General features: G+C 41.6%; 1 protein-coding gene across 4 annotated transcripts in view; it reads right to left on the bottom strand.

Moving 5' to 3' along the window:
- CADM1 (cell adhesion molecule 1) overlaps positions 1-19,680 on the bottom strand; it is a 330,900-nt gene extending 311,220 nt beyond the window's left edge. For all 4 annotated transcript variants that reach the window (XM_002799803.4, XM_002799802.4, XM_015115760.3 and 1 more), the window contains exon 1: positions 19,527-19,680. In XM_002799803.4, coding sequence (XP_002799849.1) covers positions 19,527-19,659 — 133 coding nt within the window. In that variant the 5' untranslated portion in view covers positions 19,660-19,680. The remainder of the gene's footprint in view (positions 1-19,526) is intronic.
- Between the last annotated feature and the right edge of the window lie 7,775 nt (positions 19,681-27,455).

The raw sequence follows: 27,455 nt of genomic DNA on the forward strand, positions 1-27,455 counted from the left end.
CAGAGCTTGCAGTGAGCCAAGATTGCACCACTGCACTCCAGCCTCGGCAACAGAGCGAGACTCCGTCTCAAAAAAAAAAAAACCAAACACCTGGAATCTGGTTCTGATGTTGCCATATCCTAGCTTTGTGACTGGCTAAATCACTTTAAGTCGAATCCATTTGCTTGAATAACCTCCTCCTCAGAGTTCATTCACTTTCAAGACAATACTCTCACCTTCAATGACTCTTCTGCACCTTGGTTAACAAGCTTTCACCCCACACCAATCCTGCCCATCTTCCACCTGGTACTGACTCCCTCCTCCTTCCACAACTTTAACTTCCAGTCCTCCGACTAGTCCTTTTTGGGCATTCATCACAGGCTCTTAATCTCGTTACTAACACAACTTCCTTAAGATTCGACCTCTCTGCAGCACCCCTTAAGGATCTCTCATGCACTTTTGCCTGTCTTCAGCGCCTAATACAATGATTGGCACACACTGGGTCTTTCAATAAATGTGCATGACACAAGTAACGGAATAAAAGCATAATGTAAAACTTTTGCTATCATCTTGATATGGTTTGGCTGTGTCGCCACCCAAATTTCATCTTGAACTGTAGCTACCATAATTCCCATGTGTTGTGGGAGGGACATGGTGGGAGACAATTGAATCATGGGGGCAGTTTCCCCCATACTGTTTGCGTGTCAGTGAATAAGTCTCACAAAATCTGGTGGTTTACAAGGGGAAACCCCTTTCACTTGGCTCTCATTCTGTCTCTTCTCTGCTGCAATGTAAGATGTGCCTTTTGTCTTCTGCCATGATTGTGAGGCCTCCCCAGCCACATGGAATGGTGAGTCCATTAAACCTCTTTTTCTTTATATAAACTACCCAGTCTCAGGCATGTCTTTACCAGCAGTGTGAGAACGACTAAGACACATCTCTTTGCAGATGACTTTCAAATCTGTATCTGTAGCGCTACTTTCAACCTTTCTACTAAACTGTTATTTCAAACTGCTTTCTAAACATTTCTACCTGAATATTCCAGTGATACCTCAAGTTTAACACATCCAAATCCAAGTTCATTGCATTCCCTTACTAAACCCACACATAACATTTACATTTTTGTTCATTAGAGTAGCCATTCTCTTAGTCACTGAAGTCCAAAATCAAAGCACATCTTCATTTCTATTATTTGTTTTCCCTCAATCCCCATTCTCCAGTCAGCTATCAATGGAGGCTCCATTCTACCTCCTATTCTTCCTTCACTGCCCTAATTCAACTTTTTGTTGTCTTACTTGAACTATTATACCCCTAATCAATCTTTCCATTTCTAATGGAAGATCCTCTCAATTTCTAATCATTGTAGGACTCATTAACCTCTCAATTTCTTATCATTGCAGGATTCATATTCCTAAAGAACCAACCTGATGTTACTTCACTGTTCAAAAAATTTAAGATTCCCCAATGACCTCTTGAATTTATTTATTTATTTGTTTATGTATTTATTTTTTGAGACAGGGTCTCACTCTGTTGCCTAGGGTAGAGTGCAGTGGTGCAATCACAGCTCACTATAGCCCCCACCTCCCAGGTTCAAGCAGTCCTCCCACCTCAGCCTCCCAAGTAACTAGGACTATAGTTGTACACCACCAGGCATTTTTTTAAATTTCTTGTAGAGACGGCGTCTCACTATGTTGCCCAGGCTGGTCTCAAGCTCCTGGGCTCAAGCAATCCTCCCACCTAGGCCTCCCAAAGTGCTGGGATTATAGGCATGAGTCATAGTACCTGGCCTTGAATTTAATTTAAACCTGACATTCAAAGTTCTTCCACAATCTGGCCCCAAGCTATCCGTTGCTTATCTCATCTCTCACTAGCCATTTTAGTTTTCCTACCTGAAGCATTTATTCACATGGTTCTCCTCAACATGGAATGCCCTTCCTTCTCACCTCTTTCTCAATAGCAATCATTCCCATATTTTCAAGACTTTGTTTAAATGGAAAGCCTTCTAGGCATCCCAACTCCAGGCTAGCTCCCTCTTTTATATCCCTCTAATGGAAAGACAGAGGTGCCCGTGATCGGAAATCTCAGCTCCTGAACCAGTTCTCTGCTGTGGCCACAACCACACCTTCCAGAACCCCAACGAGAATACGAACAGAGGAAAGGTCAGGCAAATAGCTATTCTTTGATACTGCCTATGACTTTGGCCTTAGCCCTGATGTGCTCTCCCAGTAAACCAGGCTTCATTCACTCCAACCTTGTTGTTTGGAACTTGAAAGACTCATTCTGTTAAGGCCAGTGGTTTTTAAACCTTTTTTAAAAAAAGTAAAACACTTTTTTCAAAGAGAATCTTATGGGGGAGATCCACTATATAAACATGGAGTTTCTCTTGTTGAAATGGTAGAGTGCTTTGGGAACTAGCGCCAGATAAATGTTATCAAATGAATTTAACTTCGATCAGTTATTCCATTATAAGTACATTAGATATTCATATTTTTAAAAAATTTATCCTTTTCTTGCTCCTTTAGTTCATGAAAAGTTCAGGTCAAAATCTTGAAGGTGATGACCTCATTTTAAAAAATCCCAAAACCTTGAAAAATATTCCATTAAAACGTAACTCTATGCACTCACCTTGTGAAACAAGGATAAAGAGATGTAATCACAGGTAAATTAATATGAAAATGGGAGATCATTTTTAGTTTTAAAAAGGTGAAAAAAATTCTGCTACTACCTTAGTCTGAAATTCTAACTTTCTAGATCTGATTCATGCTGTTGCATGAATGGAATATAATGTTTGAGGAATAATAGTTCAAAAGGAAAAGAAAACTGAACAGTGGTTATTTAAAGAATCATCAACTTGTTTTCATGCAAATGACCAGAATAATGAAATAAGCAATCCTGCCGACAGGACCTACATGTAATTGTTTTTAAATAGGATGCTTGAAGCATTAGCCACCTAATTCTAGAAGAAATTGATTCATCTTTTCTTCTTCTTAGATAATACCAATCATACACTATACATTAAGACACTAACAAAAATGTGTATTTCAAAGATATAATTTTTCTTGAATATTGCCATCAAATCATTATTTACTTGACATTAGGTCATGCTGAAAAATATATATCTGCTGAGAGATACGGTGGAAAGAAAGGTTAATGCCTCTAACTTAAAAGGTCTTTTAAAAGGCAATCCCTGAAAAAAAAAAAAAAAAAATCTACCAAGAAAGAGAATATGGCACTTGGTAGAAATCAAGGAAGACATAGCATTCCTCTCAAAACTTCAACTAATTGCAAGAATCCATTCACAATGCCTAAGAAATGCAAGCTGTGTAATCTAAGACAATGTAGAGCTATACAGCTACAAGGGAAGCATCGATAAAATACTACAGTTCTCCATAATTCAAAGCCTTTAAAGTACCAAACACAGACTAGGCTGGATGCAAGCCTTAGGCAGGGAAAAGGGAAGTCTAAATGGATGGATGTGACTATGAAGGGAACACTTAAGAACTAAGCCATACAACAACAAGTTATGAGAGGCCCTCCTCCCCCTCCCAATACTGTCAGGAAGTTAGAGTTATTGAGTAGGCATCACTTATGACAGTGAGAAAAAGGGCTTGCCACCCCCTCCTCTCAAAAACTCCTTCACAAGGTCACAGATATATCAGTGTTACAAATGCATTTAAAAAATATTACAGCAATAAACTCTGGTTAGAGTGGTTCCACCTCTATATTCACAGGAAAGAACAACTTCAAACTTCTCCTAAATTAAAAGGTAATGTTAGCAAACACATACTCTCTCTGCCTACACATGAAATCTCTCCCCTCTTCCACACAAGACCAAAAGGGAACCTACTTTCTGTTTAAAGCTAGATTAGTTGTAGGCAATTAACTTTATAAGCTTAACTTTGCCAGTCCTATTTCACACTGACTGTACAGTCACACAAATAGTGGAAGCATCACCACCAAACAGACTGCCTTACCCGTGTCATTTTTTTAAACACAGCAACAAGCCATTTCTCAGGTTTGATCCGATGACTGTGATCTCTTTTTTGATCCTGTAGCCACTGACTCCACATACATCTTTATTACTATAAAAGGAAAACTGTTACCCTGAGGTTTAAATTTCCCTATGTTCACCATGCCTCTTCTAAGGATATATATATCTCAGTTTTAAGACAAGCCTCTCATGAAAGCTGAGGTGAAGAGGAACAGATGACCTCAGAGATAAGTTTCTTCGTTTGTTGCTTCAACTCTAAAGTGACGATATAGCCTCAGCAATGACTCAAAGTCCAGGTATCCCAGGACTGTGAAGTGATTAAATAAATGGAAAGAGATTCTCTTATCTGGGCTGCTAGACTAAATCTCTCTAATGATTGCCCAATAACCACGTATGAACAAACACACTAGAAGTCATTCCTTCAGGATACAAAAGGGTCAGGCACGTTGATAGCTCTTCATTCATTATGGGAGAACAAACAACTTCAACTAAGAATTATAGCCCTAAAAAAGCTGATCATAAGACCACCACTAAATTAAATTCATAGACACTAAGGCCTTGGCGTATTCTGTATCCCAACAACCAGTATTTATAACAAATGAAAAGGATAGGATATATACATATTAGAAATCAAATTGTGTAAAAAATGTTAAATGTCGTGAAATGGTTAGAGAAGTTGTAATAGAAGTTGAAAGGAAAACATATTCAAGCTGGGAAATTATGTAAGACCTAAAAACACTGGACTTCTGTCTTTACATATGCATGGATTTAAATATGCCTACATGGAAGGTATGAGGATAGGACATTTCTTTCTGTGGAAACAAGCTGGACAAAATGTGTAGCAGGCACATAGAAGAGACTCAGGCCATTCAGAGAAGTTTGTTTGATAGGAAAGAAGAAGATAAGTTAGGAGTAGCCCTTAGGGAAGTACAGAAGAAGGGTTCAAAGAAAGGATACCTAACCAGCCTGAATAATCACGAAAGTTTCCTTGCAGAGTGCAGTGCTTGAGGTGAATCTTGAGAGATATGTAGGAACTAGCCATATAGATTAAGGTGCTTCAGGTAGGGGAGGTAGCATATAAAAAGCAGAGAGGCATGGGAGAGCGTGGTGCATCTAGGACACATTTACTCTGGTAGTCCTAAAGCAAGAACAATGGTGTGGAAAGCCGGCAAGAAATGAGCTTGAGAGGAAGATAGAGGCCAAGCATGAAGGACACTGCAGGACACCCTGAAAGAGGGTAAGCCTCACCTTTAAGGTGCCAAGAAAAACATTTAAAGTTTTGAGCAAGAAAGTGACATCTACGGTGTATTTTAGGAAGATTCCTCTAGAAGCAGTATTAAGGATACATTACAAGGAATGAGGCTAGCAGTAAATGAAACAAGTAAGAGGCTGTTACACCATTGTAAGTCTACTTCCCTCATCTGTAAAATGAAGACAGGCAGGACCTAGAGCTAATACAGGGGGAAATGACAGTAAAGGAGGGAATTCTCTATGAGGACTCCTAGGTTTATTTAACTCATTCGATGGATGGTGGTACCCTTCATCAGGATAGGAAACATGGAATAGAGGGAGATGTGGGAAGAACAGATTTTTGTTTTGTTTTGTTTTGTTTTTGAGACAGTCTTGCTCTGCCGCCCAGGCTGGAGTGCAGTGGTACAATCTCAGCTCACTGCAACCTCCACCTCCCAAGTTGAAGCCATTTGCCTGCCTCAGCAGGCAGTAGCTGGGACTACAGGCACCCACCACCACGGCTGGCTAATTTTTTTATTTTTCAGTAGAGGCAGGGTTTTACCATATTGGCCAGGCTGGTCCCGAACTCCTGACCTTGTGACCCGCCTGCCTCAGCCTCCCAAAGCACTGGGATTACAGGCGAGAGCCACCATGTCCGGCCAGAACAGATGTGAAGTTCAGTTTTAGACATCTTGAATTTTAGGAAAATACAGTTCAGTGTTTAAAACTATGAGTTCTGAACATAGATATAGTTCAGATGCTGGTTCTGATACTTACCATTTGTGTTTCTTGGACAAGGGACTTATTACTGTCCTCTCCTCTTCCTCTTCTGTAAAATGGGGCAACAGTAGTAACTATAGGGTGACAGTGAGGATTAGATGAGATCATGAATACAGACACTAAATATAATTGCTGTTTTGTCATTCATTATTTGAGAAAACTGGAACATCTGGACTGAGATGTCCAAGAGCCACTTTTAGAACACGGTCTGAAGTTTAAATGCAAAAGACATCTTGGCTGTGCACTTAAAAGTACATTATACTGCAATTTAAAAAGAAAAGTGGGAAGAATTGGGGTTTGAGACATTTATTTGCCAACTTATTGGATGACGAGAAGGGTTAAAAAAAGATAGCTGATCAGAAGCAAGGTAAGTCATGGTTATTAAATTTCAGAGACACACATTATATTGTAAGAAAAGGGCAGTCCTTATTTTCTTGCAAGTAACTTGATGAATTAAAAGAAAAAAATGAATTCTTTCCACTATCCAAGTAAAACTATGAACTTGGAAGGAAGAAATGGGAGAAAAGTGAAAATAGTAACTTGGAACCAACCCAAACTTGGAATAAAACTTGGAACCAACCCAAATGTCTATCAATGGTAGACTAGATTAAGAAAATGTGGCACATATATACCATGGAATACTATGCAGCCATTAAAAAAAGATGAGATCATGTCCTTTGCAGAGACATGGATGAAGCTGAAAACCATCATTTGGAGCAAACTATCACAAAGACAGAAAACCAAACACCACATGTTCTCACTCATAGGTGGGAACTGAACAATCAGAACACTTGGACACGGGGCGGGGAATGTCACACACCTGTTGTAGGGTGGGGGACAGGGGGAGGGATAGCATTAGGAGAAATACCTAATGTAAATGACAAGTTAATGGGTACAGCAAACCAACATGGCACATGTATACCTATGTAACAAACCTGCACGTTGTGCACATGTACCCTAGAACTTAAAGTAAATAAAAATAAATAAATAAAAACAAAAGGCTTCTAAAATAAAATACAGCCAAATGAGGAGGAAGGTCATTATAATACGAGAACCTAGGATTTGTCAAATAAGAAAACATACTATAGGCAGATATTAACACAGGCTGTGTGAAAGTTTAAAAGAATAGAACACTACTCATTATATTTTCAAAAGGAAAAATTGAAAGAATATACAAGAAATGTATGAAATTGGCAACTATAGGAAGTTGGGTGGGAATGGGACAAAAAACATAGGGAATGAAATGAGAAGAGATAGTTTTGATTTTGAGCCACGTTAATGATTTATATGTTTAAATTATAAATCAACAATGATAGGGAAGAAATTAAAACAGAATATAAACAGAAATAAACGATCCTAACTATATATCTATTGATACACACACACACACACACACACACACACACAACTAATCTATAAATTTGTGAACATGGTACTCATCTACCCTCAGTGGGATCTATTTTAAAGACAGAAAGAATGGCAAAAAATCCTGCGCTTGCTTGCAGTGAGCCGAGATCGTGCCACTGCACTCCAGCCTGGGCAACACAGCAAGACTCCGTCTCAAAAAAAAATTCTGCACTTTACTTGGTAGATTTGCTGTCTACAATGGTCTTGGTGGAGTAATTCCAAAACTATCTTGTACTAAAAAGATATTGCTGTCACTGGGAAACAGAGTTTTCACCATGGGAGAAAGAAAACACAAATAAGGAATGGGAGATGGAGAGAAAGTACCCTGGGATGTTAGACTGGAATTGAATGTATTAGCATGACATTGTGATTTAAATGAATAAATATTTTTAAAATACACTCACACAGTTGCCCCTTGAACACAGGGCCCATACCCCATGCAGCTGAAAATTCACATATAACTATTTTTGAGACAAAGGATATTTTATACGCGTGCGCGCGTGCACACACACACGCTTGTTTGCTCACTGAAAAGTTTAGAAACAATGACAAGTCAGTAGCAATGAGCACAATTCTTAGATATCCGCTATCTAAATATCATTCTTTGACTAAAAGGAATCAGGACTCCTTGGAGAAATAACTGATTCCAGGTCTGGGGGCAGGGAAAATACAATATAAACACGGATATCTTCTTGTGACATGAAATACAAAAAAGCTTAAAAATTAATGAGAATATATTAAAAGGATACAGGAGCCACTCTGAAGGGGTTCCCACTGGCCAAATCACACCACACTGAACCCATTGCAATTTTCTAAATAAATAAATAAATAAAAACAGAGAGAGAGAAGAGTAGGGAAGGCAAGCTCCTCTTTATTCAGAAATGCCTCTACCCAAGTAGAGGAATTAGAGAATTAGAAAATCACAGTTTTGTAACCACTGACATATTTGATTCAGACAGGTTTATCAATGCTCCTCAATCCATTAAGTAAAGCGCCATTACAGAACAAGATCTTCAGGCTTGAAACTAAAGACAGAGGGCTCTTCACAATGCAGTTTGTTCACAAGATATGTATGCACAACGTTACTCATTAATTATAAAAGGACAAATATGGAGAACTCTATAAATTCACCTACATTCAGTAACTAAATGTATATATTGAACCAAGGGATCAAACTAGTAATAGGGCAACCTGATATTATGTCCCTCTTGAGGCAGTGTTACAAGAAAGTTGGCAGTATCAGCTATGCAGGGTTCTTGCAAAAGATGTTTAATCTGAACTGAACCATGAGGAAATGATCAAACAATTTGTAGAACTGCAGAACATTCTACAAAACAGCAGGTGGATTCATCAAAATGTCAATGCCATAAAAGACACCCCTTAAAAACTCCTTAAAGAAAAAACAGGTGGCAAGCAGGGTAATGGTTCTAGATTAAAAGAGACTAGAGACCATATGCAGTGTGTGATCTCTGATAGATTCTGCAGCAGAGAGAACAAAGTAATTGGGGAAATTTGAACATGGACTAGATAACTTTAATGTAATAATGGTATTGCGTGTGCCCAGGAAAATGTCTTTATTCTTAGGAGCTACATGCTGAAGTATTCATCATGATGCAATCTGCTTTCATGTGGCTTAGGGAAGAAAAAAGATGAGTATGGGTGTATACATTATGTAGAAGAGAGAGAGAGAAAGCAAATGGGGAAAATGTTAACAGTTGATGGATTTAGGTAAAGTAAATACAAGTATTCATTGTACTCTTCTTTCAAGTTGCCTGTGGTTTTGAAATTTTTTGAAATAAAGGTTGAGGGAAAAATAGACTAGAACCTTCTGAAAGACAAAGATGAACCTAACACAGTGCCTGATATAAAAGCAGATACTCAATTTTAAAGTCATTTTTAAATGTGCATTTTTCTACCAAATGTCTTACGGGTTAGCTACAGAAACACCATTTCTTTATTAAACATAGTATATAAAATATAGAAAACTGCATAAAACAGTAATGTCCTTTCTGTGTTAGAAGACCCAGCAATTAGAGATTATAATCATTGTCAGTTTCTCCAAGATTACAAGATAATTCCATTCACTTATCAAAAAAACATTCAACTCCAGGTGGGATCTTGCTGTCACAGTACTCTTCAGTTTCACCTTAGAGATGACTGAGTACATCCTGAATTAATCCTTTTTACACAGTATTTTTTTCAGTATTCCCTAACATGTGTAAGATTTACACAAGTTATTATTATTAGCTGTAGCCAGAGATATAACACCCACCTCTAGGTATTGCTGTTTTAATAAAAGTGATTGATAAACAGAGACAGGTAAATAGGTAGAAAATACTTCCTACTTAAGAGTGTTCATATATATTATTTTATTTTATTTTTGCCATCTTGTAAAGTAAGCAGTTTGATTAAAGTACTTGGTTTTACTATCCTGTAACCTTAACTGGGTATTACCCTTGCAAACCTGGCCCAGAGATGGAGAGATTTGCTTCAGGAAAGGGAAATAAACAGCAACTAGCAATTATGTGATTACTAACAAAACTAAAGAAGATAGAGGGCTCTTCACAATGAAGTTTGCTCACAAGATATGTATGCACAAGGAAAAGTGAAATTCAGTGTTATTTAAGCTAATCTCTACTTGAACCTTTTAAAAGATAAAACCATTTGAGCAGTAATTTAGTACTAAATTAACTTGGTTTTTTCTCCCTATCTTTGAAGTTTTCATTGTTTAAATAAGGGTTTCTGCAAGAAAAATGAAGCAATGCTCCTTTTTTATTCGAAAGAAGAAATCAATGGGATGCCTTGTAACATCCAGGAGGCTGGATTTATACAAGCATATTCAGCAAAGAGCCAAATAAATAAATACCACAGTTTGACATACAACCTATTCCCCAAAACTGTCCCAAAATACTTCAAGATAATCAACTTTTTAAATCACTGTATTATCATGCCGCCTAGCCTTTTTCTACTAGCAAGAACTGAACTCTGAAGGGAAGGGTGCCAGGCCAGGAAAAAAGGAAGGGAAGAACTCTGGCAGAAATTGTTCCCAGATAAAGGCTTTGAAAAGATCCTTACGATAACAAATTTAGCAGGTAGACTGAGAAAGCAAGGTTTCATTTTTTTGTTTCTTGAGCCAGTGATAATCCACCCTCTATGTTATCTACCAAAATGCAACCAAATTCCTAGACTTGCCCCAACGCTGGCCTGGCAGTGACTGATGACGGTAACTTCTTTGTTTAGTTAGGCAGCTCTGCTCCCAAAGACAAACGTGTTGAAAACGCTAGCTAGTAAAGGCCTGGGTTTTAAAGCACTTCCCCCTTCCATTTCTTTTTTTTTTTTTTTTTTTTTTTTTTTTTGAGACGGAGTCTCACGCTGTTGCCCAGGCTGGAGTGCAGTGGCGCGATCTCGGCTCACTGCAAGCTCCGCCTCCTGGGTTCACGCCATTCTCCTGCCTCAGCCTCCTGAGTAGCTGGGACTACAGGCGCCCGCCACCGCGCCCGGCTAATTTTTTGTATTTTTAGTAGAGACGGGGTTTCACTGTGGTCTCGATCTCCTGACCTTGTGATCCGCCCGCCTCGGCCTCCCAAAGTGCTGGGATTACAGGCTTGAGCCACCGCGCCCGGCCCCCTTCCATTTCTTTGGGTAGATTTTTTAGGATTTATTTTATTGTATTGTGTTTATTTATTTATTTCCGGTAACTAGGTAACTACACGCACCAGACACAAGCACCAAATACTCCTCTAAGGTGGTGGTATCTCTTGGATCATCTTCAGAGGAGCCAATCTCATTCACCCAAGTCAGCAGTTCCACATGAGGCCCTCTGACTGTGACCCTTAAAAAGTCTTCCTACTTCTAAAGGACTTCACTTTTTGTCTGAAAGTCTTACTTTGACAGCTTGTAATTTGTTTAGTCAATTACCCCATTTTCATGCCGTAGTAAATCCCCATATTCAAATACAAACTACCAAATGAAGACAATGCATTTTCAACAATCTAAAGTTTTAAATTTTCATGAAAAGCATGGCCATACTATCAACACATTTTGGCTTCGCCTCAAGAAACAGAATCATGTATAGACCTGTGAAGTCAAAAAAGAAACTTGTGGGTTGAGGTACATTTTAGGTAAGTATGTGTTAGTTAAAACGGAAGATGTAAAAGGAAAGTGTTTATTCTCAATGTAGGCAAAGAGAAATCAGCCATCCTACACCTACAAACCAAGATAGACAGTTAAGGGAAAAAAGATAAAGAGAGGATTTTATGCAAAGGTAACCAGCTGAATGCTGATAGGCAGAACCACTGTCTTCCTCAGTTTCACTGGAGAATCATCAGTCTTCCAGTCCCATCAGGATTAAGCTGAAAAGTAATAAGAAATGAGGGCAATTAGAGAGGGAGTGGGAGAGCAATTGAGGAAGAACAACCTAAAGACAAAACAGTGTGCAGTCTGAATCTGATGCAAGAAGTAAGAATGTGAGATTAGGTTTCTGAACGGGAAATGTTAGATCCTGTCCTGAAAAGAATTAGAACTGCAGTAGCTAGCAGAGGACTAGGGTAGGAGGAACTGACTAGGAGTCTCCTGTTAGCAAAACACAGTTTGGAGAGGGCACTGATGTTTCCAGAGAATGTCACTTAGAAACAATCAGCCCCATTTTATTTCAGTGCAAGCAGGAAAGCTAAGGAGGGGAAAAAAGACTCCAAATTTAGGGGCCTTGGAGACCAGGATGCCAATGGTGTCATTTGTAATAATGGAGACTTTGAGAAAAGGTGATACCTACTGCAAAAAGATAAAAGGTTCAAATTTTTTAAACGTTAACTTTTAGGTTAATCCCAGCCAAGTGGAGATATGGCACAGACAATGGGAGTCAGGGAACTGGAGAACCCTTTGTTTTCAGGCAGATTCTTCCCACCTCCTCTAGGGACAGCATAACTCAATTCCAACTAGACACAGCAGTCCAGTGCTGGACAGCCGACGAGGAATCAGAGCACCTACCTTTCCAAGGAAGTCTGCCAAGAGCCAGATACTTATTCTAGGCATTTTTAAAAGTCTATGTCACTGGAATATCAACTTCAAACACTGAGTAGCATTTAAATATATATCACAGCTCTTTCATTTCAAGCCTATTTAACATTTCTGAAATACCTAGATCAAAATGTTGGGTCAAATGTCTATATTCCAGTAAAACATCTACTAAAAGAAAAAATTTCTCCCACCTTATCTCCCTTAAGATAATCACCTCAGTCAAGACACCTGTCAGTCATAACAGGTTTTTCTCAGTGCTGGGCTTTTCTCAACCTTAACACCAAGTTTCTTTTGAGTAATAACAAAGGCCACACGTCATCTGAGCTGTGCATGTGTATAAATACCTACATCACCCTTTTTTCTAACCCTAGTTCAAGGCCAACTGCACCAAAGCTTTTGAGAATCAGCACTGGAAGGATCTTCAAAGAGAAACTGCCCATTAACCACAACAGCAGCTGCTGGCTAGAGCCTGCAATTTAAATCTCTGAAAAAGAAACTGTGGCTTCTGAAATTTAAACAAGGAGGTGCCACTTGTAATTACAAACATTCCAGTGGGTTCCTTCCTTCATTGATGGTTTCCAAGCTAAGGCTTTTTATTCGATTTTGGTGGCGCTCCCCAAACTGTGAATGTAGGCATTCCTTTGTGCTTTTCTTGTGCCCTGGTCAACTCAGAAGGGGCGGTGCAGGGGGCAGGTTTTCACCTGGCCAGGGCCATACGGACCCCTCAAAATCATCTCATGCATAATTCCCTGTTTGTCTGGAAACAAAAACACCAAATGTTAAATGCTTCAGATTTATAGTCCACATTTAATCAGATTTTTGAGAGTCTCAAAAAAAAAAAAAACCTCACATTTCATGAACCTTGGAAAATGGAACAATTTTCAGAAAAACCAAAGACTTTTAGAAATTAACACTGACGCATTCCAACATTTCTAGCTGAAATTAAAAATTCACATTTTAAATCAATAGAGCAAATACTTAGAAGGAAAGGTAGTAACGTTTTCTCTCCCCACCATCCTTCACCACCATCCCACAAAAATAAGGCCCACATACTTACAGCTTGATGTATGAGTTTCCCACACCAAAGAAGGCATTTTGTGATCACTTCAGTTACAGAATAGCAGGCTGAAATTAGCACTTAGCCAGTTCGCAATAGGAAGAGACATTTTTATTTTAAGCAATATATCCACAAAATGCAAAGGTATTTATACCATGGAGGCCTTTAAAGATAAATATACAAATGGGGTATCTCACAGTCATCAAACTAACATGAGCCTTTCCTACAGAAGTCCTCACATGCAGCGTATTCATTACGGGAACAAATGGAAATGGCCAATCTCGCCAAGGGTGCTTTCCAGCGCATACCGCAGTTGAAGGACTAACTACAATTACTGCATATTTACACAACTGTATTTGCACAACAATAAAACTCATCTTATCCGATCCAAACAAAATCTTGCTCAAAATAAACCAAACCATACGAGAAGGTCTCCTCAGTGGAAGCAATAATCGTGCTGTAGCTTCTCTGGTCTCTGCCTTTGCTTTCACCAACTGCAACAAACCTTCATTCTCTCTTCCTCAGTAAGGTAAAGCAAAAATTCGGTGCATCCAGGTGAGAATACTATGCGTATGGTCAGATAATAATACTGGGATGAGGAATGGAAAAAGATTGGGCTGTTATCTTAGAAATCATTCTAAAAGTAATTATGGAAGAAATGATGGGATATTCAGGATTTATTTAAAGTAATCTGAGGAAAGGAGGATGCACAGAGGGAACAGAGTGACCGGGGTGGATAATTATTGAAACTGGGTGATTTGCATGATGGTTAAATATGGTATTCTTTCCACTTTGTTTATATTTTAAATTTTCCATAATAAAATGGGAAAAAAGAAAAATCTGATCAATGTAAAAAAAAAAAAAAAGTCATCCTTCAAAAATAAAACATTTTTGTTCTTTAAAAAACAACAAAAAAAATTCTCAGCTTTTTCTTGGCTTCATGAAAAGAGGCAAGTGCCTGGTAAGAAAATCAAGCTATGTTCTTGTTCTTGACTTTAAAACATTTCCCTTTTTCCTTAGTTATACAGAACCAGTTCTACTGCTAATATTAATCCTTGAAAAGACAAATAAAAAACTGTAAAAATCTAATCTGAGCCTTCCGAAGCCTGGTTTTTGTGTATCAGACTTATTCCGATGACACAAATCCAGATTTCTCCCCTGCGAAGGTGCTTTGGATGACATTTCTGTTGCGGCTGCCAAATAAATTCTAGAGGTTTCGGGATCATTTGTCAACACCAAAGACAACATTACCAAGAACTGGTCCTTTCTTCCCAGAGGTCACTCCTCTGATCCATGGGTTTATTACCTAGAGCAACAATTAATCTTGCTGCCTTCAAAATACAAAATATTTTTAGCCAAGATAGTGTCTATTCATGATCCGTATCTCTGACCAGGGATCCTTGCCAGGAGGCGGAACAGAAGGTCCACTGCCTGGACATCAAGGGACCTGTCCCCATCCAGGATCCGTCGCTAACCTAGCCTCAGTTCAACTGCAGAGTAATGTTCTTCCCTCCCTGGCCTTCGGCTACTTTACTTCAAAATGGGATTTCACCAGATGATTTCTAATATCTTTCCCCTCCCCAAAATTCCATGATTATAAGAATCTCTAATTCCTCAAAAGGTAATATTTCTAAAAACGGCTTTAGTCCCAAAATGTTACATTTTCTATGAAATAATTTGTAATGTTAATATGAATATTGTATGTGGGCAAGTTTTTATATACTGTACACATATATGTATACATAAGTATGTATATGTATGTATTTGTATCAGTGCTTATACATACACACACACACACACACACACACAGATACCATTAGGTGCTTATATGGGACTAATTGCTTCCAACTCAAAGCAGCAAATTTTTCAATTCTGCAACAGATGTCGCTGTGTGATTTCTCCTTTCTGTGCTGGATTTTCAGTTAAAAATGCCCAGCATAATGGTCAGAACTATTCTTCCCAAGAAAAATAGACAGCATTTGAATCCTTTGAATTCATTTTGAATTTTCTTCATCTGCTGGTAAATTTCCATTCAAATTATAGTATTGATTAGTTTGGCCCAATTTAAGAGATTCCCCACATTAAAATGCACCTTTTGCTAAAAACATACACACACACGCACACACACACAATCATTTTTAAAATGTAAATTCTAAGTGACCAATTAGGCATTAAAACGTCATGTACAGAAACCCCAAAAGAATGAGACAGTTTATATTCATAGCAATCTTATCAATTTTTAAAGCCTAAAAAATCATTTAGCAATATAGGCCAAGGGATAATAAAAATTCACTTATGTATGAGACTAAAATGTACCAGATGTGCGAAAAAGTCACTAAAAACTCCAAAAGCACCATCAGTAAGAATACAATTTTTGGATGTTGGTTTTCACAGCATTTCTTTCCAAATAAATAGTAAGGCTAATGTTATAATTGCAAGACATCTTACCAATCTGACATTCACTATCAACCACTTCTTGACACATGTCATAGAAAAGTGACATCTCTTTCCCTTCAACCAATATATCCTCCAACGACATCAACCTCAACAGGTAGCTGGCATTGTCTTCTGTTGAAATTTAGAGCTGGGAGAAAGGATTTCACAATCTCTCTTTGAGACCCAGGAACCCGTTACCTTCTGGGATTTTAGAGAGTGTAGAGAGAGATGAGCAGGCAGTGAGCCGGGGACCAACTCCGATAAGAATATGAAGTCAGGAAGTGAGAGAGGAAACGAAAGTGTCCTGCCTGTTGGCGTCTTCCCTGTCCCACTCCCCTTTACCAGGAGGGCCATTGGGGAAAACTGGATAAAGCATGTACAACATCCATATGAATAAAGCTCTTTGTTCCAGAGAACTGCCTGCTCTTTTATTCCCCCCTTTTTCGTATTTGTTCATTTCAAAAGATTGCTCAATGGGTCTCTTGTTCCTCCAAAACGTCCCAGGCAAATAATGCAAGCTTGTCTCGTCACACAAGTCACTAAATGAAGCCTTGTGCGTCTCCAGTGACACACTGTAAATATAAAGTGGCATTAATGAGGGATATTTTATCAAATCTATCACAGACAAGTGCAAGTCCCTCCTGCGGCTATTCAATTTGATGCAGGGAAAGGCAACAATAACAGGGCGGCACTTTTGTAAAGTCTCTATCCCCGGTTTGCAAGCCTCAACAGGCCATAGCAAGCAAAACTCAGCCCCCCTCCTTCCCATCACCACCATAAAACCCCCACCCACCAGCCATCTTCTGTAATCCTGAAAATGATAAGAGGCGGGTGATCAGCTACTGGTTCACTCGGGAACAAAAACAACATCATGCATACACCTTAACGTAACAGGCGTGATTAACACTGTGGAGTGAGCTTAAGCAAACCCATTTTTGCTGCATTTCATTAACATCCATTTCATCCAAACATCACAGGAGAAATGAGAGGAGATTTTCTGCGGGGGATGGATGGCTTGTTACAGGAGAAAACAGAACCAGGACCCAGGCACGATGGTCCTAATTCGCTTTCCCAGCAAGGATGTAAATCAAACAAGCCTAATGAAGTTAGATGCACCAACAGGTTTCTTTAACCCTGGGAGTGGGAACTGGAGGCCTCTGAGAAAGCTTAAACTAACAGAACTGAGGAGGAAAAGTCCCTTAGTGCCCACCTGAAATTTACCCCTGGGGTATGGGACCCCGCAATGAGCCAAGACCTCCTCTCGAACTCACCACGAAATATATATGGATTAAGAGAAAAAAAATTAAGAAAGTCATCTCATCCCCTCACTACAAATCAAACCCAATTACTTTCTAATTTGAACACAATCTGATAACCAGCATACAAACAGGGATGTACACAAGAGCAAGAAGCTGCTTCCATGGTAACTGGCAACAGAATTTTCATGTAGCTTTGACATGCACGGTTGAGTTCCAGACCGCTCCTAAGTCAGCATATATCCCTCGCAGGGAAGGCAACTTCTCACCGCGAGATAGTTACAAATATAGTACCGTTGCTACTATCCGATGCCTTCAATGAGCAGTCTTGACAGGGGAGGCATAATCTAATCCTACTCCGTTGCCAAGCGTCATTGCACGACTCCCATTTTTAGTCAAAAGGCAATATCCCCGACCACAGTTTTTCCCCCACCCCTCCTTTTTTTTTTTTTTTTTTTTTGTGCAGCCAATACAAGTCTATTGTTGCCTCTATTATGCGCCAGTTACCGAGCCTTTACTCACGCTCACGTTTAACTGACACTGGCGCTTTTTACAATGCAGCAGCACGAGGGATCTCTTTCAGGAACATTTTATTGAACCCATCCAGTCAGAGGCATCACCTGAAATGAAGTTGTAACCACACTGGCATCGGCTGAACCCAATTATCTCGTAACTCATAAATTAAGAATTCACAGAGGAAAAATACATAAACAACACCCGGAGACAGTGGCATGGAAGAAAAAATCGTCAGCGCTGGAATTGACGCTGCTGCCAAACGCCCCCCAATAGGTTCCCCAAGCCGAGCTCCTTTCCAAGCCTATTTGGGGGCAAGCAGCCAACCTGGCGTCCCCCAAATCTCAAGCTAGCACCCCCACACATCCCCCGTCTCCTACAGCGTGTCTCCTGCGGTGTTTACATAACTGTGTGTCCTCTAGCGTGTAAACAAAAGGCACAGCCCAAGCGGACAGGCGCCCCCGAAGCTGCACGGTGGCCCCAACGCTGTGCCCGTCCGGGCCTGGGGCTCCGCAGGTGGGGGCTGAGCTCTCGGCGTCCTCCGCCACTTGTTGCTCCCGGGTCCTGCAGCTCTGGAGCTGCAAGGAGGGGCTTTGCAGGCTCAGAGCCCTGCTGCATCCCCTCCTGCATCGCCGCTCGCCCCCGCGGCCCCGTACCACTTGGTCCTGGCGCCCGCCTGGAGCCTGCAGCAGGGGCTAGGGGACGCCGCACGGCTGCCGAGCGCGGCGAGGTGGCGGGAAGGGAGGCTGGGTGCAGCACGGCCGGCCTCTCCGCTGGGGAAGAGCTCCGGCTCCCTTTTGTTAGCAAAAGCAAACACTGCCCTCTTCTTTCCCGACCGCGCCAACGCGCCCGGCACACGGGCAGCCACACATCGGGCTCCAGCCGAGTGCTCGGCGTCTTCAGGGAAGGCACCGGGCGTGCAGAGCCGCCCCTGGGCAAATTCCCAAGACTGCTCTTCACGCAGGGGGCGCGCGGAGGCCCGCAGGGTGCCCGCCTGGCCGCAGAGGCCGCGACGCCCCCTCCGCCACCCTCGGGCCGCGGAAAGAACGGGCAGCCGGGAAATCCCGTGTCCCCACTCGTGGCAGAGGACGCTGTGGGGCGGGCGGGCTGCGGGCTCCCGGCGCCTTCCCGCAGAGGCGGCGACAGCGGCCGCCCCCCGGCGGGGCCGGGCCGGGGAACTTTCCCCGCCTGGAGCCAGGCCAAAAAGACCCGCAGCGGAGCCGAGGGGGCGGAGGGCTGCGATCCGCCGGAGGGAAACACGAGAGGCGTGCAATTTGGGGATAGGGGAGAAAGGCAGAGCGCGTGGGGGGAAGGGGCAAGGGAGATCAGAGAAGTCTAGGGATGTCCTGGGGACCGGGGAGAAATCACGCCGCCGGCTGCTGGGAGTCAGCCACCGGGAGGCTTCGGGGATGGAGAACTAGGGGGGGCCCTCTGGAGAGGTGGGGGCGAATGGGCAGCCCTGGGAGGTGGGAGGACCTGCAAGTTACGGGGACAACGGCGAGTTTAGGAGGGTCCGGAAGGGTTGAGGTTGTCTGCGATTCATCCCCTTCCCCCATGCTTTACAGCCCCCGGGCCCCCCATTCTCACTCCACGCTGCACCCCGCGCAAAGCCGGGTAGAGAAGGTGTGGGTGCAGCCATCCCTGGGGACTCTCATTCACACTCAGCCGGGCAGGGTAGAAGGGGCTCACAGATTCCCCTCAGCCCCTTCCCTCTCAGCCCTGAGTTTCCTCTCTACACTCCCTCCGCTTCGGATTTAGGAAGTGGGGGGAGGTTGTCATGGAAACGTTTCCCCCCTCTGTGGCTACGGCTACTGGGTGCCTTGGGAGATTCAGGGGCCAACCGGCCGGTGCCCACACCTACCTGTGGGGATCAGTGCCGCGGCGGAGAAGAGCAACAGCAGAAGCCGGAGCCGGAGCCCGGGAGGCGCCGCCGCCGCCGCCACCGCCGCTGCCGCCGCACACTGGGATCCGCTCGGCAGCACTGCACTCGCCATGTCGGGCACCTGCCTCAGACTGGCGGCGTTGGCTGCCTCCGGAGCCAGAGCGGACAGCTAATGATATGCTAATGACATGCGCTGGAGGCGGAGTCCGGGTATACCAATCACAGCACCGCGAGCCCAACCCGGCTCTCGGAGGGCCTCGCCCCCTCCCCCACCCCGCCCCCTGGCGCTGGCGTTCGGCGGCGCGCCCGCGCCACCTAGGGGCGGGGTCAAGGGGAGGGGCGTATGCAGATATGTTTATGTTAAAATTCGGTTTTGCTTTCCCCGGATCGAGGAAAAAGTGTTCTCCCGGGCGCCTGGCGTGCGAGGACTCGGGCTCCAGGGGGCGGGTCTAGCTTCTTGTACACCTTTATTAGGAGTGTTTATAGCAATCGCTGTATCAGACCGACGACTGGAGAATCTCCCTTAGAGGGTCCTCTGTCCCGCACACCGAGTGCATCTGGCCTGCGAACCAGACGTTGCAAATTTCCGTCACTCACCTTGCACCGAAGGAATAGATCTTTGGGAACGGGGGCTGTGCGGGAGTGGAGAGTAAGAATGCAGGTCCCCGGATTGACAAAACAATCTGGGAGAAGTGCATGCGTGCTTTGCACGTCCGGCGGAGCGGGAGAGCCCGCTCAACAGCCTAGCGGTAGACTCGGGGATAGTTGGAGAAGGCAGCCCTAGAGTCGGGTTCTGAGATTTTCCAGTCGGTCTCTTTGCGGCAGAATCTCGGGAAAGGTAGATCGAGGAGGGTATGGTCAGGTTCCCCCGCTTGTAGAGGGTCTCCTCCCTGGTTTTAATATATAGGCGTGTGTTGAATATATGTATGAACTATTTGTAATTTTAGATATTTAAGATTACACAACAATGGAAAAAATTATTCAGTCAAGGCTTCAGGTGAAGAGCGGGGGTCGTGGGAGTTGGGGACAGGGAGTGTGGTGAAGGCAGGGTCTGCCGTGTTCCTCCTTAGGGGCTCAAACCCTCTCACTCCTCCTCTGCGCCCTCAGCCCTTCCTAGAAAGGAAGCCGGGGACCAACAGGTGCTCAGAGCTTCTCGTGTCTCTGGGAAAGCCTCTCCTGCTACGGCGACTTGCATCTCCGAACTCACTCTCCCTCCCTGAAATTCTCTTTGCTTTCTTTTCAACCAGGCCGCCGGCTCTCTTGTTTGTCTGCTTTTTAATTACTTATTTTCTTCCCCTCTAGAAGATCGTGTGCGCTCTGACCCTCTGTTGCTCAAGCATCAAATTGAAGGACGAGCCATATTAAGTGTAAAGGTTTATAATAATTTAAGTATTCATAGAAGGCAGAACAATAAGATGTAGGAAATACAATTTGCATAATAAATATCAATATCACAACAGCTAAAACAAACCATGACAAATTATCTGTGGCTAAATGACCAAGAGATTACTGAATGTAAATTGCTAAGTCTGAGCTGTAGTCTGGAAGAGCTGTGCCAAATGACTTCCCTAGCCTTCTGTCCTCATCTTGCTAAAAAATAAATAAATAATACATATCAAAAAGGAAGTCATGATCTGCCAACCCACCAAATGAGTTACACTTAAAAACAGCCTCCTATTATCCATTATGCATAAACTAATTTCGAGACTGCCCGGTCTTCACAGCCCTGGATATTCTGCTCTGTAATTACAGGCCCTGATGCATGAACTGCAGGCAGTCCTTCAGAAGTGGGGAAAGCTCCAACAGGAGAATAGAACTACAGGAGACAGGAAACCATCACCACGTGGGTGCCAGGATAATGCCCAGTCTGCAAAGTTCTACCTGATCTTATTACCTCTGGCAGTGAGGTACCTGGGTCAGACCAAATAGCAAAATTTCACCAAAATAGGAATAAAAAATTGAAGGCCGGCCGGGTGCGCTGGCTCATGCCTGTAATCCCAGCACTTTGGGAGGCTGAGGCAGATGGATCACCTGAGGTCAGGCGTTCGAGACCAACCTGGCCAACATGGTGAAACCCTGTCTCGAATAAAAATACAAAAATTAGCCAGGCATGATGGCATGCACCTGAAATGCCAGCTACTCAGCAGGCTGAGGCAGGAGGATGACTTGAACCCAGGAGGCGGAAGTTGCGGTGAGCTGAGATCACGTCATTGCACTCCAGCCTGGGCGACAAGAGTGAAACTACGTCTCCGAAAAAAATAAGTAAGACCATATGTATGCTGAAAGTGATATGTAAACTATAAAGGCAGGTCCTATATGGCAAGAATGCTAACACAGAGCCTGGCACATAGTTATATTATTATTTGCCATTACTATTATTACTACTCTTGCATTCATTGAATTCTTCTTAAGTATTCTACATGCAAAATCTCATTTAATCCTTGGAACAATCCCCAAGGTGCATACTACTATTATCTTTCATTTTATATTTTTTAAACATGATTAGAAAGATTAAGTAACTGCCCTAAGATTACAGTCTCTAACTTGCAGAAAGAGCCTATGCAATTAACCACTGTGCCTTTCTAAATATCTGTTAAGTGAATGAATAAATTTCACATTACAATGCATGAATAATAAGCAAAGGATAGCTACATTTTTAACATAAGGTGAAAATATGCCAGCAACCCAGAAACTTAAAAAAAAATAAATAAATGACAGAATTGCAATATACTCCTAAGGAAAAGCATTCCTCATGAAGCTGAATCTCCAGGAGAATCTAGCCAGGCCCCAGTCCTCCCACACTCAGAACACAGTATGGGGACATTGGAAGATGTGGGGTGTTTTCATCTCCCTTCATTCTCTTGGCACATCAAATGAACACCTACTCAAATTTCCAGTTGGCAAAGAACAACATGGGACATTTCTGTAGGAAATGCTAATGTCGTATGATTTACCTCACTAGAGGAATGCAAATAGCTTTAGAAATTTCCACCAAAATGCCACCTGTGCTATAAGGTTAAGGAATTTGCACATACCATTCCCCAGGTAGAGAAACTGAGTCCTGGGGCACCTTTAGCACTGGGTGTACATGGCAAGAAGCATAGCAGAGAATTTGGGATTAAGCTGTTTCTAGTCTATCCACTAGCCACACGCCTCTCCCACCCCCAGCTCCTTCACACTGAAGATCTCGCCAAGCAATTTAACATATGGAACATGTGAAGAACGCATCGAGTTCCCGCAGCCGCTAAGTACAAGTTATGACTACTCTGGCTTTCTCATAGTAAAGCTCGTCATTTTCTGCTTCATGGACTAGAACTCCTCGCCAACTAGAAGTTCCAACATTTTCCCCTTTGCTACATGGATTTAACCAATTTTTAAAAACCAGATGGTGTTTTTGCCATTTATAACTGATAATCAATTGTTTTGTGAATTTAATTTTTCAAGAAAGAACTGAAATACTTATCAAAATTACAATCTGGGTGCTACTTGTGTTTGAATATAATTGCCAGAAGCACCAAGAGCCCAGGTTTTTCTTTTCTTTTTTTTTTTTTCCTTTTGTCGTCGTGAGAAACTTTAAAGAGCAAGAGCGAGAGAGAGAGAGAGAGCTTATATTGTTTGCTTTCACTAAAACGGTTAAGAAACATGGATAAACATATATGAAAAATAATCATTGAAAGATGATTCATGTTTTGAGGAATACATCAGAGACAATCAATGAGAACTAGCAGCATCTCGATTTGTGAAAGACTAATTATTTGAGTACCTATGTATAAAAAGCAACAAAGACAAATTATTAGGGAAAAGAAAACAGTATTTGGAGTCAGCATTTGCCTGGCGGGTAGATTATTTAAGTACCTATAGAAAAGTGATTTAATCTCTGTTATGGACTAAATGTTTGTGTCTCCCCAAATGTTGAAGCTTAACCCCCTGCCATGTGACGGTATTTAGGGATGGGATCTTTGGGAGGTAATTAGATTTAGATGAGATTATGAAGGTGAGCCTCCATAATGGGATCAATGTCCTTATAAGAAGAGCAAGAGATACCAGAGTTCTGTCTTGCCTTGAGCATGCACCAGGGAAAGGCCAGGAGATCACACAGCAAGAAGGCAGCCCTGTGCCAGCCAGGAAGGGGTCCCTCATCAGAGCCCAATGATGCCTTCCAGCCCCTAGAACAGCACAAAAATAAATTTCCGTTTTTCAAGCCACCCAGTCTACAGTATTTTCTTATATCCTCCTGAGCAGACTAAAGCAATCACTAAGCCTCAGCTGCCATTTTCAAAAGGTGCATTAAAAGTATCATAAATGTCAGCTTTTGATAGAAAAGTATTCCATACATTAAAGTAAGTTAGCAGTATATTAGAATATTGGACTAGATAGACTATTGGTCTTATTTAGTAGACAGCTCTTATATACTTCAATTAAGACTAAGAAGCTCATCTTTAGGAGTATCAGTCTATGAATCTTTGTGAAATATGAAACCAGCTAAATACATATTTCTAAATGTATAAACAGTTTACCCAAAGGTTTATTCTTCTAGGATCAGAGAGTTGACTGTACACTCTCGAATATCACAAGTCAAATACCAATTTGAAGGAAAGTACTGAAGCAGGTTGCAGAAAACTACATATGAACTGGATCAAGGAGCAACTCCAATTCCCATGGAAGGGAACTTGCCATAGGGACTCAAGTCATAGTGTTTTCCAATCAAATATCTAGGAATATATCCAGATATATGTGGCTGATCCAAATATGTATTCAGTAAAAGAAAAAAACATTATGGTGTATTTTCACTGAGCAGTCACTGTTAAATTTTGGGACTACAAAGGCAAATGAAAAACTGTAGGTACTGCCAAGGAACTCTTCCCTAGCTACCTAGGGAAGGCAACGTGTACCACAACTGTTATATGTAATAAATGTTTTCACAATATGTGCACACAACTCTATGTGAACACGAAAAGGAGGCACCTACTCAGGAGATAAGTATGAATATGTGTGTCTCGCAGAAAATTTTCACACAGGTGAAGTTCTGGAGCCAAGTCTTAGAATTTAAGTAAGAGTCCACAGGGTAGAGAGGGATACTATTGGGGCAGGGGGGAGGTGTGATGAGAGGGGAAGTCATTTATAAGGCCCAAAAGCTTGGGAGAGCATCATGTATATTTGGGAAATTACAAATAGAATGGCTGGATGGCAGATTGTCAGAGGATGAGTAGCATGAAAGGAAGCTGGAAAAAATATACAGGGACTAGAGAATGCTTTGATTAACATGCTAAAAAGTTTCAATAGTTATAGGTAATTAGAACCCATTGGTTTGGATGCAGTAGCTCACACCTGTAATCCCAGCACTTTGGGAGGCTGAGGCCAGTGGATCACTTGAGGTCAGGAGTTCGAGACCAGCCTGGCCAATATAGTGAAACCTGTCTCTACTGAAAATACAAAAATTAGCCGAGCATGGTGACACGTGCCTGTAATCCCACCTATTGGGGAAGCTGAGGCACGAGAATTGAGACTTGCTTGAACCTGAGAAGCAGAGGTTGCAGTGAGCCAAGATCATACCACTACACTCCAGCCTAGCAGCCTGGGCAAGAGAGTGAGACTGTCTCAAAAAAAAAAAAAAAAAAAAAAAAAAAAAAAAAAAAAAATTGTACTTGCAGCATTGGAGTAGATGTTGGTGTCATTCATCCAAGACAGGTATGGGCACATGGAAAAGGTTGGTTTGATTGTCTATTGTCTGTTTGGGGGATGGGTGCTGGAAAAAAGAAAATTTTAACTTGGGGCATGGAGGCTTTGAGATGCCTTTGAAATATTCATCCAGACAACTTAGTTGGGAGTTAAGAGCATGTAGGTATAAATTGAAGTTATGGACTTGAAGGAGGGGAGGAGAGTTTCACTCAGATAGGATATATTGAAGGACTTTAAACAAAATAAGCTAGGGGTACCACTATGATGAACACCAACTATTTAAGGAGTGGACGGAGCTTGAGAAGGAGGGACATGGGGATAGGAAAAGAAGGAAAAGAGCAAGGAAGCCAAAGAGGGAAGAGGCAAAGATTGACTATGCCAACTGCTCACAGAGAAGTCTAATGAATATATTTCACAAAGATGATCAAAGGTTCGCATTAGAGATAAGATCTTCTTATGCTAAGGTCTAGTATGTGATCACCTCACAGTCTATATAAACAGTTTGATTGAAGTTTGACTAAACAAGGAGAGGGATATGTGCTAATTTTGCTTATCTTGCCAGTACGGCAGGAAGATGTGTTTGCCAGTGATTTTCTAATATGGAAGAAATAGCTTTAGAGTTTTTCAATTTGACATTCAATTTCATTGACACTGACAGACAGCCTTGGGTGGGATAGAGGGATTGTGGCAACTGAGGTAACTCAACTAATTATCACATATAGACCTTAGTTTTTATTTCCAAACTAAAATATGATTGGTCATGATACTGTAAAAGTTTTCTCCCATACTTTAAAAGTAATATTTTCCTGATATGATATCATAATAGTCAGATGAGGCTTTGTGATAATTCCATAGCAGTACTGCACAACTTCCCAGGCAGCAGGATTGCAGCAAGATCCATTAAAAAACAGATATTGATATCTATAGATTTTCATAAAGCTGCAAATATAAAATAGCCATATTATGAATATGAGATTGTATCACTCATGCTGCTAAAAGATGACAATGGTAATATAACTTTTGTAATATGGGTTGTAAACAGGACAAGTTCTGAATAGAAATTGCCTTGATAATTTATCTTGCAGTCCCAAACAGGAAAACTTTTTAGGAGGATGTTCTCAAAATCCCGTCGTTGGGGCCTTATGATGGCCCTGTCCAACTTTTCATGTTTGTTCCTCTGGTTTCAAATGAAACTTAAATTTCTCAACTGCATTTTGAACTGGAGATTCTACTTTTGTTTTTTCCTTCTTTCTGGTTGTCCCTGCCTGACTAGTGGGCAACTTAAAGATTGGTATTTTTGCCCCAAAGTGTCTATAGTTATTCATTCTTCAAACTCTGTCAATATAAATCAAACTATTGTCTGACATTGTAATGAACAATAAACCCTACATTTCCAAAGGACTGCATGTAGTTTAGCAATGCAACTCACATTAAAATCAATGCCTCGCTAAATCCCATGTAACTCTTTGAAAATGTAGGGGTTTGTCAAAAGGGTTCCAGAAGAGGAATAATCATCTTACTCTTTTGCAAATTTAAGTATTGCAAGTTTTGTCTTTTTCTTTTTTAAAAGTTACTTCGGCTCTCCAAGGATGCCTCTCTATCAGCTAGCAGGAACCCCATGTGGTGCTTTGAATATCTTCTTTTACCTGTCCCCAGACTGTGAAGAACTGAAGTTCAGTTTGTTTAAAGATCATGTTTTGAAGAAAAGCAAGGCTTAATTTCGGTCTTTCATGTTCACTGACAGCATTGTCACTTGCTAAGCTATTTCCCTAAGACTTTGGTTACAGTACTATATCTTTCTATATATTTTATTTATGTGGCTTGGTCTGTAATGAATAACACATTTATGCAAAAATCTCAATATATCTACAAGATGCCAATAAACAGAATATGCATACTCTCCTATAGTGCAGTTAATAAAATACAGTACATAGCATATAGTTTCAGAGGTGATTAGTACAGTTCGTGACTCCAATTATAAAAGAAAAAGCCCTTATGATTTCTAATAATTGTTATTTATCTTTCCTCTGAAGTGTTCCTCTTGTATGTGTCAGCTATGGCCTAGAAATAGCATTATCAGTGGGGAAGGTATATAGTGGCTGCTCACCACACTAGGATGAGAAAGAGAAATTGAGGATCAGGACCCAGAGCTAACTACTCTTCTTGGAGAGCTACTCCATGGGACTTTGGATTGATCTTATTCTGCTCTGCCATCCAGTCGTGTCCTCC

The sequence above is a fragment of the Macaca mulatta genome, chromosome 14 (assembly GCF_049350105.2).
Source record: "Macaca mulatta isolate MMU2019108-1 chromosome 14, T2T-MMU8v2.0, whole genome shotgun sequence".
Lineage (NCBI taxonomy): Eukaryota > Metazoa > Chordata > Mammalia > Primates > Cercopithecidae > Macaca > Macaca mulatta.